Raw genomic sequence first — 12,623 nt, forward strand, 5'->3', positions numbered from 1 at the left:
ATCTAGGACAATACAAAGTAAATCATAAAATACATCATCCAATAGTAATGAGTGTTGTTGTGGGTATGGTTGATATTGCAGTTATTTAGTGTGTATTAGTAGTGGTGCTTGGGGATGTAGTTGTCATGGATGTTATTGTGGTGCTTGAGGTCGTGGTTGTTGTGATAGTTGAAAGTATAGTTGTGGTACATGCTGTGAACACTAAGCAGAAAATGGGAAATAAAATTATTGTGCATACAAGTTATTTTGATATTTATAAAAAGACAGAATAACTTAATTACTCACTGAAAACATATTTCATAGACGCAAACCATCGTATTTTGTTTAGAGAAAAATAACAATCACGTAATAAAATCTACGTCCTCTATAGTTCCTAGAGAAAACTTGTTTCCCGGGCCACTTTAAGTGTAACACAACCTGTGCACGCTCTCGTCACTGTGTGTTACGCAGATTTGTGTAACGTTTACAAGTTGAGTTTGCAGGCGTAGTTAAACTGTGCAAATAAAACGATAGTTGTATTTTGCGTTTTCGATTACGGAGGAACTTCGGACACGTAAAAATATCGAAATATCTTGAGGTTTTACAAAGATAGGTCCAAATTTCAACGTAGTAGCGCATTAGCCTGACGAACCAACGTTTGTTTTGCTAGCTAGCTAGCTAAACGACTCAGAGCAACGTTGTTACTGAAGTTACAGCCATTAAACTGCATTCCTCAGCTTGTTACCTAAATCATGCAATTTTCGCAAGTGGGTACGTAAATATGAAAGACTAATGTGTCCAGTGATTTTAAAACGCTATACCGCTACCTCAAGACAAACACCACATTTGCGAAATTTTGCTAACAGCTAACGTTAAACCTGCCTGACTATCGCCAACGAGAGCCTGCGGTGGCTGTATTTTGATTTGATAATGTGACTGCAGTCCTGGAAAAACACGATGGACAGAGAACTGTTGAGGCAGTGTCTGGTCTACCATGGAGAGCCACTGTTCAACAAGCTGAAATGTGAACAAACAGAAAATCCAGACTTCCAAGCTGTGGTGTCTGACCTGTGCAAGGCCACGTACGAAAGGTAACATAAAGTCAGCATGTTGTGGTTTGTAGCTCCACATGCAGATTTCACTGATGTCCCACAAGGGGCCCACTTGTCAAAGTGTCTCAAAAGTACTGTATTATTGGTTTACTTTGCAGGGCTGCAGCTAACAAGTATTTTCATTATCCATTAATTTGCAGATCATTTTCATCATCAATCAGTTATGTGGTCTGTAAGATTAAAAAACGTGAACTATGCCATTACAGTTTGACATGATTCTGTGTTTTTGTGCAGCAGGGGTGAAGGGAAGGGCAGCCCTCTTGTGGAGCAGTTCATTGCTAGGAAGGCTGACATCCTGTTCTCTCCAGCATGGAAGACTGCTACTCATCAAGAAGAGGAGCACGAGGAAGAGGAGGCTGCAGGTTGTGTGTTAGTTTGACCTCATATCTCAGGCTCCATCCACACTAAGCTGTCAGATTTGTTGATTTTGTCAAGATCTCTGTTCACACAAAACACTTGATCAGCAGCAAAGCAGTTGAATCACTTCCTCTTTGTCCCCTTTTCAGTTGGCTAACAACAAAACTTTACATTGAAGCCAACATGTGTTAAGTTGTTGATCATGATGATGAACTTTCACCTTGCCAGACCTCTGTTTTGTCCCCTCCTGCTCTCTGGGATCACCTACTTTGTATTTTAATCAGCCAAATTCAAATTTATATGTGCTCCTGCACATATTTTCCTGTTTCTATGTCAGACAACAGAATAAGTGTTTAAAACCGTGACTACACAGAAGTCGAAGCGTGAGCCGCGCCTTAGCAGAGCAGCAGCAGCTTCAGTGCTCCTTCTGTATCTACACAGGATACGTTCAGGCACAGTATTGAGTGTAGGTCACCTGCGTTTTTGGAAGTGCTCAGAGCCCAATGCACAACCCCTGTAGTTGCATCAGACGTGTGTAAGACTGAAAAACACAGAGAGGAAAAGATGTTTTTAAATTTAAGCGGCTTAATGTGGATATACTGTCTGTTAATGCAAGGCCTGTCCAATATAGAGAAATGCATCCTTGTACACATGTTTGATTCAGCTTTCTACCCATGCTCTCCCAGAGCCCTTTGCCATCATGCCACCATTGGAGTTATTCATGGAGGTGTCTTACGATGAAAGAAGAGCCATGCTGTACAGGGACTTGGAAAGAGGAGACGCTGTGGTGGGAAGGATCAACAACATTAGAGAATACGGCTTCTTTCTCACTCTGCTTAGTACGGCAGGAGGACTGAAGAGAGACATAGAAGACCTAGAGTTGTCGGTAGGTCAACAACCTTAATCAGTTAAACAAACTTGAGCCATGACATAAACCTTGTAACAGATTGAAAACAATTAGTCAACCATTATCGATGCAAAAGACTTGAAGAATTGTAAGTTGGCCGGCTACACAGGAAGTGCCAGCTCTCTGGTTCCGTGAATTTCTGAGCAAATAATTTATCTGTTGGCACACCGCACAGATTGAGATCTCATGTAAGCAAGGTTACATGCTTGACATATATGTGATTTGTGCATCTCAGCTATGAGTACTGGATGACAGGCAGTCACCCATGAATTCACAGAACTATGGTTACTGTAGTAACTTCCTTTGTTGTTTATTCCATCTGGTGGAATGACAGAACATCTGGATCGAAATGAGAAATAAATAAAAAAGCATAAAAAATTTAATTTAATCTGTATTTTCCTTGCCTTCTTACCCTCAGGCTCTGTGTCACATCAGAGAAATTCCCTCCACTGGCAGCCACGATGATCCTCTCTCCTACTACCAGATTGGGGACTTCATCAAAGGTTGCTGTCTGAGTTGGCTTTGTTTTAAACTCCCTGCTGTGTGCCAAGCTTTAGGCTCTGATCCTCAGTAAATTCACTTTTGACACATACAGGTTTGGAGGAAATGGGGCTCATATTTGCAGTGACTTCTGACGGAGAGGCACCTTGGATAGTAGCTTATGTTAGAAATGCCCTCAGCCTTGTGTTAAAAGCACTTTATTAAAAAATCCAGTGCCCTCATAACTACAGGGCTGTTTTGAAGAAAAAAGCTGAACCTGGCTCAAGTTTAGCTGCAGAACAATGTAATCACCTGACAGTACCACGCAATATTACATTAAATTCTGCCATTTACCTTGTGATCATCAAGACAGAGGATTATGTCTTGTGTTATCTTTATGATAACTGTAAGAACTGTTGAGTCCTTCCTCATATTCTAAAACAACATGCAGTGTTTTGCCATCTGATAACTGTGTTTCCCATTCACTGATTTATTAAAGTATCCTGGACAAAAACCAGGATAGTTTGTGCATGTACACATAGTCATTGAAGCTCTGTAATACATGTGCATGACTTTCAGACAGCTATCAATCACACTGGCCACTAGAAATCCATTCATAAGCTGTGGCTACCTAAATGTCTGTAGCTTGTCTTTATGTCTTCTGTAAGTTCTTGCTGTTTTCGTCACTCCACACATCAGACAGAAACATTCGTCAAATCTTCTCCTAACTTCTGGGCTTTCTTGTTCTGTAGCTGCAGTGAAAGACATTGACCGCTACCAGGAGAAAATCACAGTTTCCCTCCACCAGGCCTCTCTTTCTCCCAGCTTGGAGCACATTAAACTGGGTGTCATTCCCCGGGAGGAGCTGCCCATACACTACAGGTAACCACACAACATGACATGACAAGACACGAGAAAATGTAACAGAGAGCTCTGACAGACTTTGAAGAAGTAGCACTTATTTAAACAAATAATGTAAAATGTAGAAATCTGTACACGTCTCCCATGGGACATGTTATCCATGGTCTTTCCTTGCATTGTCATACCGATGACATGCAGATCTGTCAGCCCGTTAGACCCACTGATTCTGACATGCCAAATTTGATAATAATGATGGAATCAACTGTAACATGCAGAATATTGTGGAAATTACCAAAAGAGTTTTCTCTTCCATTGTAAGTAGTTTTTCACAGTGCTTAAGGTGCATTAACAGGGAAAAAACTATGCTGTCTGTTTTGGTGTCACACACACAGTCATGTTGAAGAGGACTCTCACTCCTCTCCTCTCCTCTCCTCTCCTCTCCTCTCCTCTCCTCTCCTCTCCTCTCCTCTCCTCTTAGTCGTGGTGTTCGTGCCGCCACTGACTCCAGTGAGACGTATGAGTGTATACTGAAGAGTTGCCATGGTTACCACAACCCCTCCGTAGTGGACTACCTTCTGGAGAAGGTGGGAGTTGGTGACACCCACCCACCGTCAATGATGAGAGGACTGCAAAGGTAAAACATGTCGATTGGCTGTCCGAAATACTATCGTTTGTCGTTAGAGGTCGAGGATTAATTTATTCCCAGAATTTGTAGCCACAGACTGATGATTTCAGTTGACTGGGAGACTTGGTCGTACACGTGAAAAGAATTTGCCTTCTTGGCAGGCTGGTAGGCTGCGGCACCCTTTAGGAAAAAGACGCCTATAGTGTTGAGAGAGAACTACTTTGAAGGTCACTACAGTTTCCTCTTTTGCCTCTTTTCTCCACAGCAAACTTTTCCAAGAGGAGGATTTTGCTTCTGCAATCAGGAAGAAACAGTCTGCATCATGGGCTTTGAAGTGGTAATGCTGAACTTTTAACTTTGACCACAGGAACTACATAGATGCTCTATCATACTACAAAGTGAACAACTTACCCTTTTATAAGGTTTGGCTTTTTCTGGCTTGACATCAGTACAAACCGATTTTCCATGTTTTTTTGTCTGTCTTTGGTCTTTCAGCGTCCGTGCAGGTGTGGACCACTTCAAACATGGCCGTCACGTGGAAGCCATGAATGAATACAACAAAGCCTTGGATATCGACACCAACAACGTAGAAGCACTGGTGGCACGAGGAGCTCTGTGAGTTGCTTCTGATCCAACCTACCTGATGTTAAAGTGCTGCGTCACTCTTGGTTACTCAATCCATCTTAATGTATTTTTATTTTGCTGAATGTTGAAAGAGTTGCACTGGAAGAGAAGTCCATACATACATCAATTAATTTGGAAGAAAGTATTTGATGCTACAATCAAAAGCTGTGCTTGGCTTGGTGCGTCCTCCATGTAATAACGCAAACACATCATTTATGCTTTTGAACCCTACTGAAGCTCTGTTGCGATGATATAACAGAAAGGGAGCTGCTTCATGAATTACAGATCATATGAATATTGCAGAAATTGCTATAATGTTGCTCACTTGTCAAGATTGTCTTTTATGTATTTACACTAGTTTACATATTTACATTGCAACATAGACTTTTTCCATTTGGTGTTTTTTTTTGTTCTTACTGGGCTTCCTTCGTTGGTTATCACAGGTATGCTAACAAAGGCAGCATCATGAAGGCTATAATGGACTTTGAATTGGCCCTGAAGAGCTGTCCAGATCACCGCAACGCCAAGAAGTACCTCTGCCAGACATTGGTGGAGAGAGGAAAACAGTAAGCAGTGCTTCCTTTGCAGAGATAATAGTCCAGAGGTTGAGACCTCTGAAGTAAAATAAAAGGAATAAAAATCGAGCGGTATTAATTATTCAGCAAGTTTCTGTATTTTTAAACACTGAAACTGTCCAAATATAAGTGATCATGACATTGTGACAAAGTTTTCTACCATCCTGCAGCAGGAAAAGTTTTAATTGCCAGTGATCCATGAAGACAGCTTTTATTGTCTCACCTTGTTTAGGTGCATCTGAACTTTTGCTTCATGATTGAAACTCACCTGTGACGATGCCCTCTCACTGTGATCTCCCCAGAATGTGCAATGGACATGCTAAGTCAGCACAGAAATATTGGATGTGGGCATATTAGATTGATTTGACTACCCTTTTTATGACACTGCTGGGAGCATTAAACTTTCTGGACAGGGAGTCAAGCAGCCAGGGAGACGATCATCAAAGGTAACTTTAGATTAAATGACTTCCTTGACTTTAGCCGTCAGGCAGCGCTCACTCCCGGACTGTGCAACAAGCTCCACCATGCTATTTAGAAGTTCAAGTGCAGAGTTTTGTTTCCAGCCAGCTCAGTCAGCATTCATGAAGAAGTGGCAGAAAAGCTGTTTCAGAGCAGGCGAACATCAACTGGTCTGGTTTGTTCCCATAACAAGAGAGAGGTGAATGTAAAGATGGGAGTGGTAATAGGAATAATGTAGTTAATTAATAGTTTCTGTCTAATATTTGTGACCTTGTTTACTCATAAGTCTGTTATGTGGTTGTTTGTGTTTGTGTCTAGGCTTGAAGAACAGGAGAAACTGGTAACAGCGGAGGGACTGTACAGGAGAGCTCTGTCTCTGGATGATTTAAACCCTGAGGCGCAGGATGCCCTGCACAAGATCACAGATACTATACAGGTGAGCGGGCCACGACGCACACACACACACACACACACACACACACACACACACATACACACACACACACACACACACACACACATATGCTCACAAGGAGTTCAGGGAAGTTGGCAGGCAAGGACTGTGTATTTTAGGCTTAACTATTAAACCACACGCCAACAATAATGGGTTGCTTTATGAAGGTGGTGTCACACATGATTTCAGAAAAACAAATCGCAGGAAGCAAATGAATAAAGATGGCTCCATGTTTTTATTGGATCACATCGAGGCCTATTAAACCTGACTCACAGGTGTTTGATGCAGGCAGTGAGGGTGGAACATCTTCAGCAGCTAAATCATTGAGGGTCATCTGTTTGACAGTTTTCTTTGATCAGAAGACAAGTGTCACTTCACACATGCTTGGCCTGTCACTCTGGTCCTCTGTTGGTCACTCTGATCATTAACCGATCAAAGGAAAAAAATGTCTCTGTCCAACAGGTAGGATTTAAACTTCCCTGTGTCTGCTAATGGTTTACTAGCTTAATATTAGTTAAAAATTTATATTCTAATACCAGCTTTGTGTGTTTATGTGCTGTATCTCACAAGTGTAAACCATTTAGGGTCGTACGTTTCCCTGAAAAATGATAATTTATTCAAATAAAAAATGCTTGGCTTGGATCTGCTGTTTTGTTTTTGAATGGATTATTTGAATTACAAGTGCTTCACTATGTGAACACTTTGTTTGCACTATAAAGTGGCTTCTGTTTATTTCTGCAACGAGGAAAATAGAAAAGGTGTTTTCCACAGCAGACATTTGACTTGTCATTGTAGGAAACTGTGACTTGTCTCCAAGTAACAACACTGGAGAAACAGGGAGTGTAGTTAAAAGCCCTGCACACATGCTCAGGTGCCTCCGGCTATTTTGGCTGATCAGACATCTGCTCAGGTCAAAGCTGGGTGGAACTATTCTGGGATCACGTGAGGTCACCAAAAGAAATGCAAACAAATGATAATGATTGTAATCTAACCTCATACCACATACTGACTGTATAAGATACATTCTTCCCAGCACACTGAAAAATTAATAGAAAATTAATGTCCAGTATGGATTTGGGGGATAAAGGACTAACTTGTCTTGACCTAAATGCTGCAACAAAACTACCAGGAGATTGACGATGATGTCAAGTACAGTCTGTATGCACACACACACACACACACACACACACACACACACACACACAGTCTAATCAGAAAGCCCTTGTGAACAGCATCCTCTTACACCGTGAATGTAAATTTTGTACATGAACACATTCCTGACACTGTGGTTTGTAATACTGAAGAAGTGTTTTGTGTGTGTGTATGTGTGCGACCCTGGGACTCTGCCCTTTGACCCTCCAACTGCCACGGTCTTGTCACCTGCCTTGCGGGGGTGGAAAAAATAAACTGCACAATGACAACGACTCCTCCACTGGACACTGCTGCGCACCGTGTCCCCGCTCCTAATACGGTAACGTTGAAACCTTCTCTGTCTCAATGGGGAACAAATGCTGTTTGTTTTCTCTGCCCATCTATCTGCTTCTGTGCCAACCGCCCTGCTCTTGGATCACGCCACTTCCTCTGTGGTAAACAAATGACACTCCGTGTACCTCTCCATCATTCTTCCATCTGTGATCGTCACATTCTTCTGACCTTCTCAAACATTGGGCTTTCCCTGCTCCTCCCCATACTTTTTCATCCAACCTGAATGACGGAATGAATGAATGGCCGTTTTCGGGGGCTCTGTTGCATGTCTTGGGTCGTGGCGTGTGTGTGTCTGAATATGTCTCTGTGGACTTTTGCCTGCCATTGTCATGTCTTGCCTTGACTCGCCCGGCGACCGTAAAGAAATCGATTCGCCAGCGAGAAGAGGCGCTGGCGAAGGAGCAGGTGCAAGCTAAGAGCAGCCAGACCAGCGCTGAGAAATTGCGTAAGATCTTAAAAGAGGAGAAGAGGTGAGTTGGCTCTGATCCTTTCAAGGTACGGCTGGTAAATATACGCCAGATGAAGGCATGGAGGTCATCTCATAACTTCAAACATCAGCTGTTTTATGAGAATAAAATATTCTTTTCTACAGGATGAAGAAAAAACGGAAGAGGTCGGCCTCTTCCTCGTCCTCATCCTCCGCTTCCTCCAGGAGGAACTCCTCCTCCTCTTCATCTTCGTCATCCTCCCCCCGCAGGAGGTCCAAAAAGAAGAAAAAGAAGAGGAGGAGGTCTGAGCGGGGAAGTAAGCGCCATCGCAGGATCTCCTCAAGGGAGAGCAGGAGGAGTGAGGAGGGTAAGAGCGAAGAAGACAGGAAGGAGGAAGAGGACGAGGTGGAGTGGTATCCCGCTCCTCCCAACACCACCGCCACCTTTCTCAATCAGAAGGGAGGCCCGAGGTTTGAGGAAAGGGATGAGGAGGGGGTAGAGGAGAAGGACGCTGAGGAGAAAAGGATCAGTCAATTGTATTCTTTGTCGGCAGCTTCAGATGAGGAAGAGTCTGACTCCACACGCAGAGAGAGGAAGAGGAGGGACAGAGAGGAGGGCAGGACAAAGACAGGGAAAAACAGTGTGAGTAGAAGCCCAGAAAGAGGAGTGAGCAGCAGGAGCAGAGAAAGGAGGGAGAAGAGCAGGGAGAGAGGGAAGGAGGACGACAGGAAAGACAGGAGGGACAGTGACTCCAGGAGGAGGAGTAGCTTAGACGACAACAGAAAGAGGAAGGTATCGTGCTCGTCGGCCGAGTCTGAGCATTCACGGAAATCCAATTTCAAATCTGAATATTTAGGGAACTCTGTTTCTGCGTCCAAACACTCGGAGAGTAGGATGAGACATGACTCCTCAAAGAACTCCTTTCATGGTGGCAGGTATGAGAACAGAGGGCGGGAGGAAATCGGGGAGGGAGACGAGGCAAAAAGAGAGAGGGACGGTAGAAAGGGGAAGGACGAGGCAGAAAGCAGAAGGTCAGAGGGAGGAAGCAGCAAAAGATCAGACGGAGGTGGAAACCATAACAAACAGAGCGCTTTGACCTCAGTGCCAGGAGGAGGAGGGCCGAAAAAAAACCTCCCCTCTAACCTGCTGGATATTTTCAATCAGATTGCCCAGTTTGAGAAGGAGAAGGGAGTCAGGCCAAAATGAAACGTCAAAACCAAAAGTCCAGAATGTGCCCAATACTAGTGAAACAAGACTTTGAAATGGATGTGCGTACCACCACTTGGTTCGCTTTGAACTGTGCTTCAAGAGAATACTGCCGAAGCAACGGCCAAATGTGTCGGTGATTGAATGTCCCCCGTTGTTGTAAGTTGCCTTCAGTGTTAGAGAGAAAGCTCGAGGCGTTTTACTTTGAAATGTCTTTTCTTTACGGTAGACTCGAGGCCTGCGAGCAGCCGCAGCAGATGTCGGATAATAGCTGGTCAAAATGTATTCAAGTGTTCATCTGAGTGGGTTGAAACTTGAAATCAGTACTTTCCCAAATAATGTGATACCATTATTGTAACATATTAGTGTATTTGAAGAGAGAAAAACTTTCCATTTCTTACATCTTATTGAAAAATGTGAATATGATGTCAGTGAAGACAGATATTACATCTTAAGTCAGTTTTGTCATTTGTGGTAATGTTTGTGTACATTTTGACAAGTTATTATACGATTCAACACATCTGTGGTGGCATGGCTTGCTGCAGGTTTTAATATCTCCTCTGTTCATCTTTAGTTGAGGTTTTCTGTCTCTCTGAAGATAGCGCCGTGTGTTTACGGCCTCCTGCCATTTTGTGCATTCGTTCTGTGGCTTTTCCTCAACAACCTGACTGTTAATGCTGCAGTGCTTTTTCAAGCTTTACTCCACACAGATGTTGTATTCCAGCACATTTTCTCCAGTAGTAAAAGCAACTCAGTTGACTCAATAAAGGATTAAAAATGTCAAAACTACACGGTGCTTCCTTTAAGTCTGCGTGTTTTTTCAAGTTTTTGAGTTCTTTCATCATCGTAGTTTGAGTACGACTGTTGTGTAAAGAAGTGTTCAGGCCGTCATCCATCTACCGAAAGCTGATAGACCCTAAATTTTGAGCATCCTTGTCTTTAATTCCATCAAAGAGGTGTCAAAACCAAGAGGCATCAAAGACCAAATGGTTGTTTTACCTTTAGAAGAGTGAGAGCATATTCAAGGCCACAGTCCATGATGATGTAAATGCAACAGCGCTGAAAACCTCCAGTCAAACTTGGTGGTGGAAATATTCAGCTGAGGGGCTGTTTCAAGTCACTTGCACAGGATCAGCTACACACCTGCCAGAGAGAAATGCCAGTGTATTTTGCAGAGGCATGCTAGGCCTTCTGGCTCAGTAATATGTGTGGAAGAGGATTCATTTTCCAGCAGGATATTGATCCTGAACATGCATGGAAGCTGCTGTATACCAGGCCTGTTTGATGTCCAAGGAAGAGCAAGCACTGCCGGCTCGTGTGGCTTTCCCCTCACAGTCACTACACCTAAACTTTGCTGGAGAAAATTGAGAAAAGTCCAAAAGTGAAAAGGGGAAACAGACAGCAACATCACAAGGGACTGATTTCAGATACTGTCAAAGGGTTGGTTTATTGTTCCTCTTGTGGTATCCAGCCATGTTTGTAGTTTGGGTTTCATTTGTCCTCGTTGGAGATATCGCCATTTGTCTCCAGCCAAATCCAGTAGAACGGAATGGGATTATGATTGTGGTGATCCACTCAGTGTTTCTGTAGCGCCACCAGCAGGTCAGAGTTTTCATTGATGAATGTGTCTCCTTAATGTATAGACACTGGACTGTAGAAACGTGTGCTTCTTAAATAATCAGTCCTCTGACTTTAGTGATCCCTGACTTTTCCCTTTAGACCCTCCAGCTTCTTGATGTTTTTGGGGTTTTTTTTATATAGTTTTTACAACAACTATGGGATGGATTGTCATAAAATTTGGTGCATTACACTATCATGGGCATTCATGGTTTTAATCAAGCAGCATGATCCGGTCAAATGTATTTATTTATTATTTATTTTTTTAACCAATACCTTTATGATCAACTCCTTGCAAAATTTCTGACATTCTCATCAACCTCAGCTGTGCTTTGTGTTCGGTGCTGACAAGCAAATGTAAGCTTGCTAAGATGCTAAAATTAAGACTACCCATTTTACCTGCTACATATCAACCTGCTTGCATTGTCTTTGTAAGCATGTTAGCTTGTTGATGTTACCATTTAGCTCAAAGTATTGCTTTGCTGAAGTCCACAGAAACTTAACAGTCATTCACACCTGACCTCATGTGGCCGCTCCCAATGACAGTTGGCCTCAGGTGACTCCAACGACTAACGACTGCCATTCCAAAGCCAGGAGCACTAATAACAAGTGGTGTCAACCTTGATAACGACCCCACAGAAGTTGAATACTGGATAAAAAAGTTTTCAAGTTGCTGCATCAGAGTCCAGTTGATTGAGCCCACTTCCACAGACACCAGCCTCATAAGGCTGCTAGCAGGACTGTAGGCTCTCATGTCATGTTCTGGATACCACAAATAGAAATCCATTCACTTTCATTGTATTGGGGTGGCTGCAAAACCTCAGAGGAACTTAAAACCAGATAATTTGGACCTAGAAAATCAAACTTATTTGCCTGGCTTGATAATACATGAGGTAGGTGAGAAAAGTGACCTTGACAGTTAATTTTTAAGCTTGGTAACAAAACATACTCCACTTAAGGTCATGTCACGTGATCTTCATCAGCAGATGAAGTTTGTCAGAAAACTGAAGACGTTATTATTTTGAGCAGCTTTAGGAAAGATCCAGCACAAGTGAGTAAGAGGCCCTTGAGATTGTTTGGATGTGAGAACATTTTTTTGTTGGTTTGGGTGAACTGGCTCCTTCAGCTGAGCAGGAATGATAATAATTTTGCTTGGTGTTGAAAGAAGAGTTTCTGAAGAGTTTTCTTTGCCTAACCAGTGGCGTGTCCAGACTTTGCTAACTTGGTTCCAATTCAGGTCCCACCTCTAAATGGGCAGATAGCCAATCATGCTTAAGGATAATGGGGTGGCACTTGGGGTGGCCAGTCAGACTTCAGGGGTGGACAGTGCCACCCCAGGCGGCCCCCCTGGATACGCCTGTGTGCGTAAACACATGTGGTTGTCCCTCATCCTTCAACTCTAAATCCAAAGTGGCTGTATGGCTTATTAGCACTTAGGCTATTCAGTGTCACAC

At 43.0% G+C, this 12,623-nt stretch overlaps 1 protein-coding gene across 6 annotated transcripts; it reads left to right on the forward strand.

Annotated features, from left to right (window-relative positions):
* The first annotated feature begins 398 nt into the window (after positions 1–398).
* On the forward strand, positions 399–10,356 carry ttc14 (tetratricopeptide repeat domain 14). Of its 6 annotated transcripts, none has more exons than XM_076725203.1 (12): positions 408–1,070; positions 1,326–1,453; positions 2,135–2,334; positions 2,774–2,858; positions 3,588–3,717; positions 4,175–4,330; positions 4,587–4,658; positions 4,817–4,936; positions 5,389–5,511; positions 6,298–6,415; positions 8,282–8,388; positions 8,511–10,356. In XM_076725203.1, exons 1-12 carry the CDS (start codon positions 937–939, stop codon positions 9,550–9,552), a joined length of 2,415 nt encoding a protein of 804 aa, XP_076581318.1. In that variant the 5' UTR covers positions 408–936; the 3' UTR covers positions 9,553–10,356. The 6 variants fall into 6 exon arrangements, with proteins under 6 accessions (XP_076581335.1, XP_076581318.1, XP_076581344.1 ...); XM_076725212.1 differs by having other exon boundaries at positions 800–1,070; positions 1,329–1,453; positions 8,511–10,337; XM_076725229.1 differs by having other exon boundaries at positions 8,282–8,531.
* The last annotated feature ends 2,267 nt before the right edge of the window (positions 10,357–12,623 follow it).

The sequence above is a fragment of the Chaetodon auriga genome, chromosome 3 (assembly GCF_051107435.1).
Source record: "Chaetodon auriga isolate fChaAug3 chromosome 3, fChaAug3.hap1, whole genome shotgun sequence".
In the NCBI taxonomy this organism is placed as follows: domain Eukaryota; kingdom Metazoa; phylum Chordata; class Actinopteri; order Chaetodontiformes; family Chaetodontidae; genus Chaetodon; species Chaetodon auriga.

Coding starts and splice junctions, on each gene's coding strand:
- ttc14 (XM_076725203.1), top strand. CDS start 937: ATGGACAGAGAACTGTTGAGGCAGTGTCTGGTCTACCATGGAGAGCCA. Junction 2,859..3,587: donor GATTGGGGACTTCATCAAAG/GTTGCTGTCTGA, acceptor CTTGTTCTGTAG/CTGCAGTGAAAGACATTGAC. Junction 3,718..4,174: donor GAGCTGCCCATACACTACAG/GTAACCACACAA, acceptor CTCTCCTCTTAG/TCGTGGTGTTCGTGCCGCCA.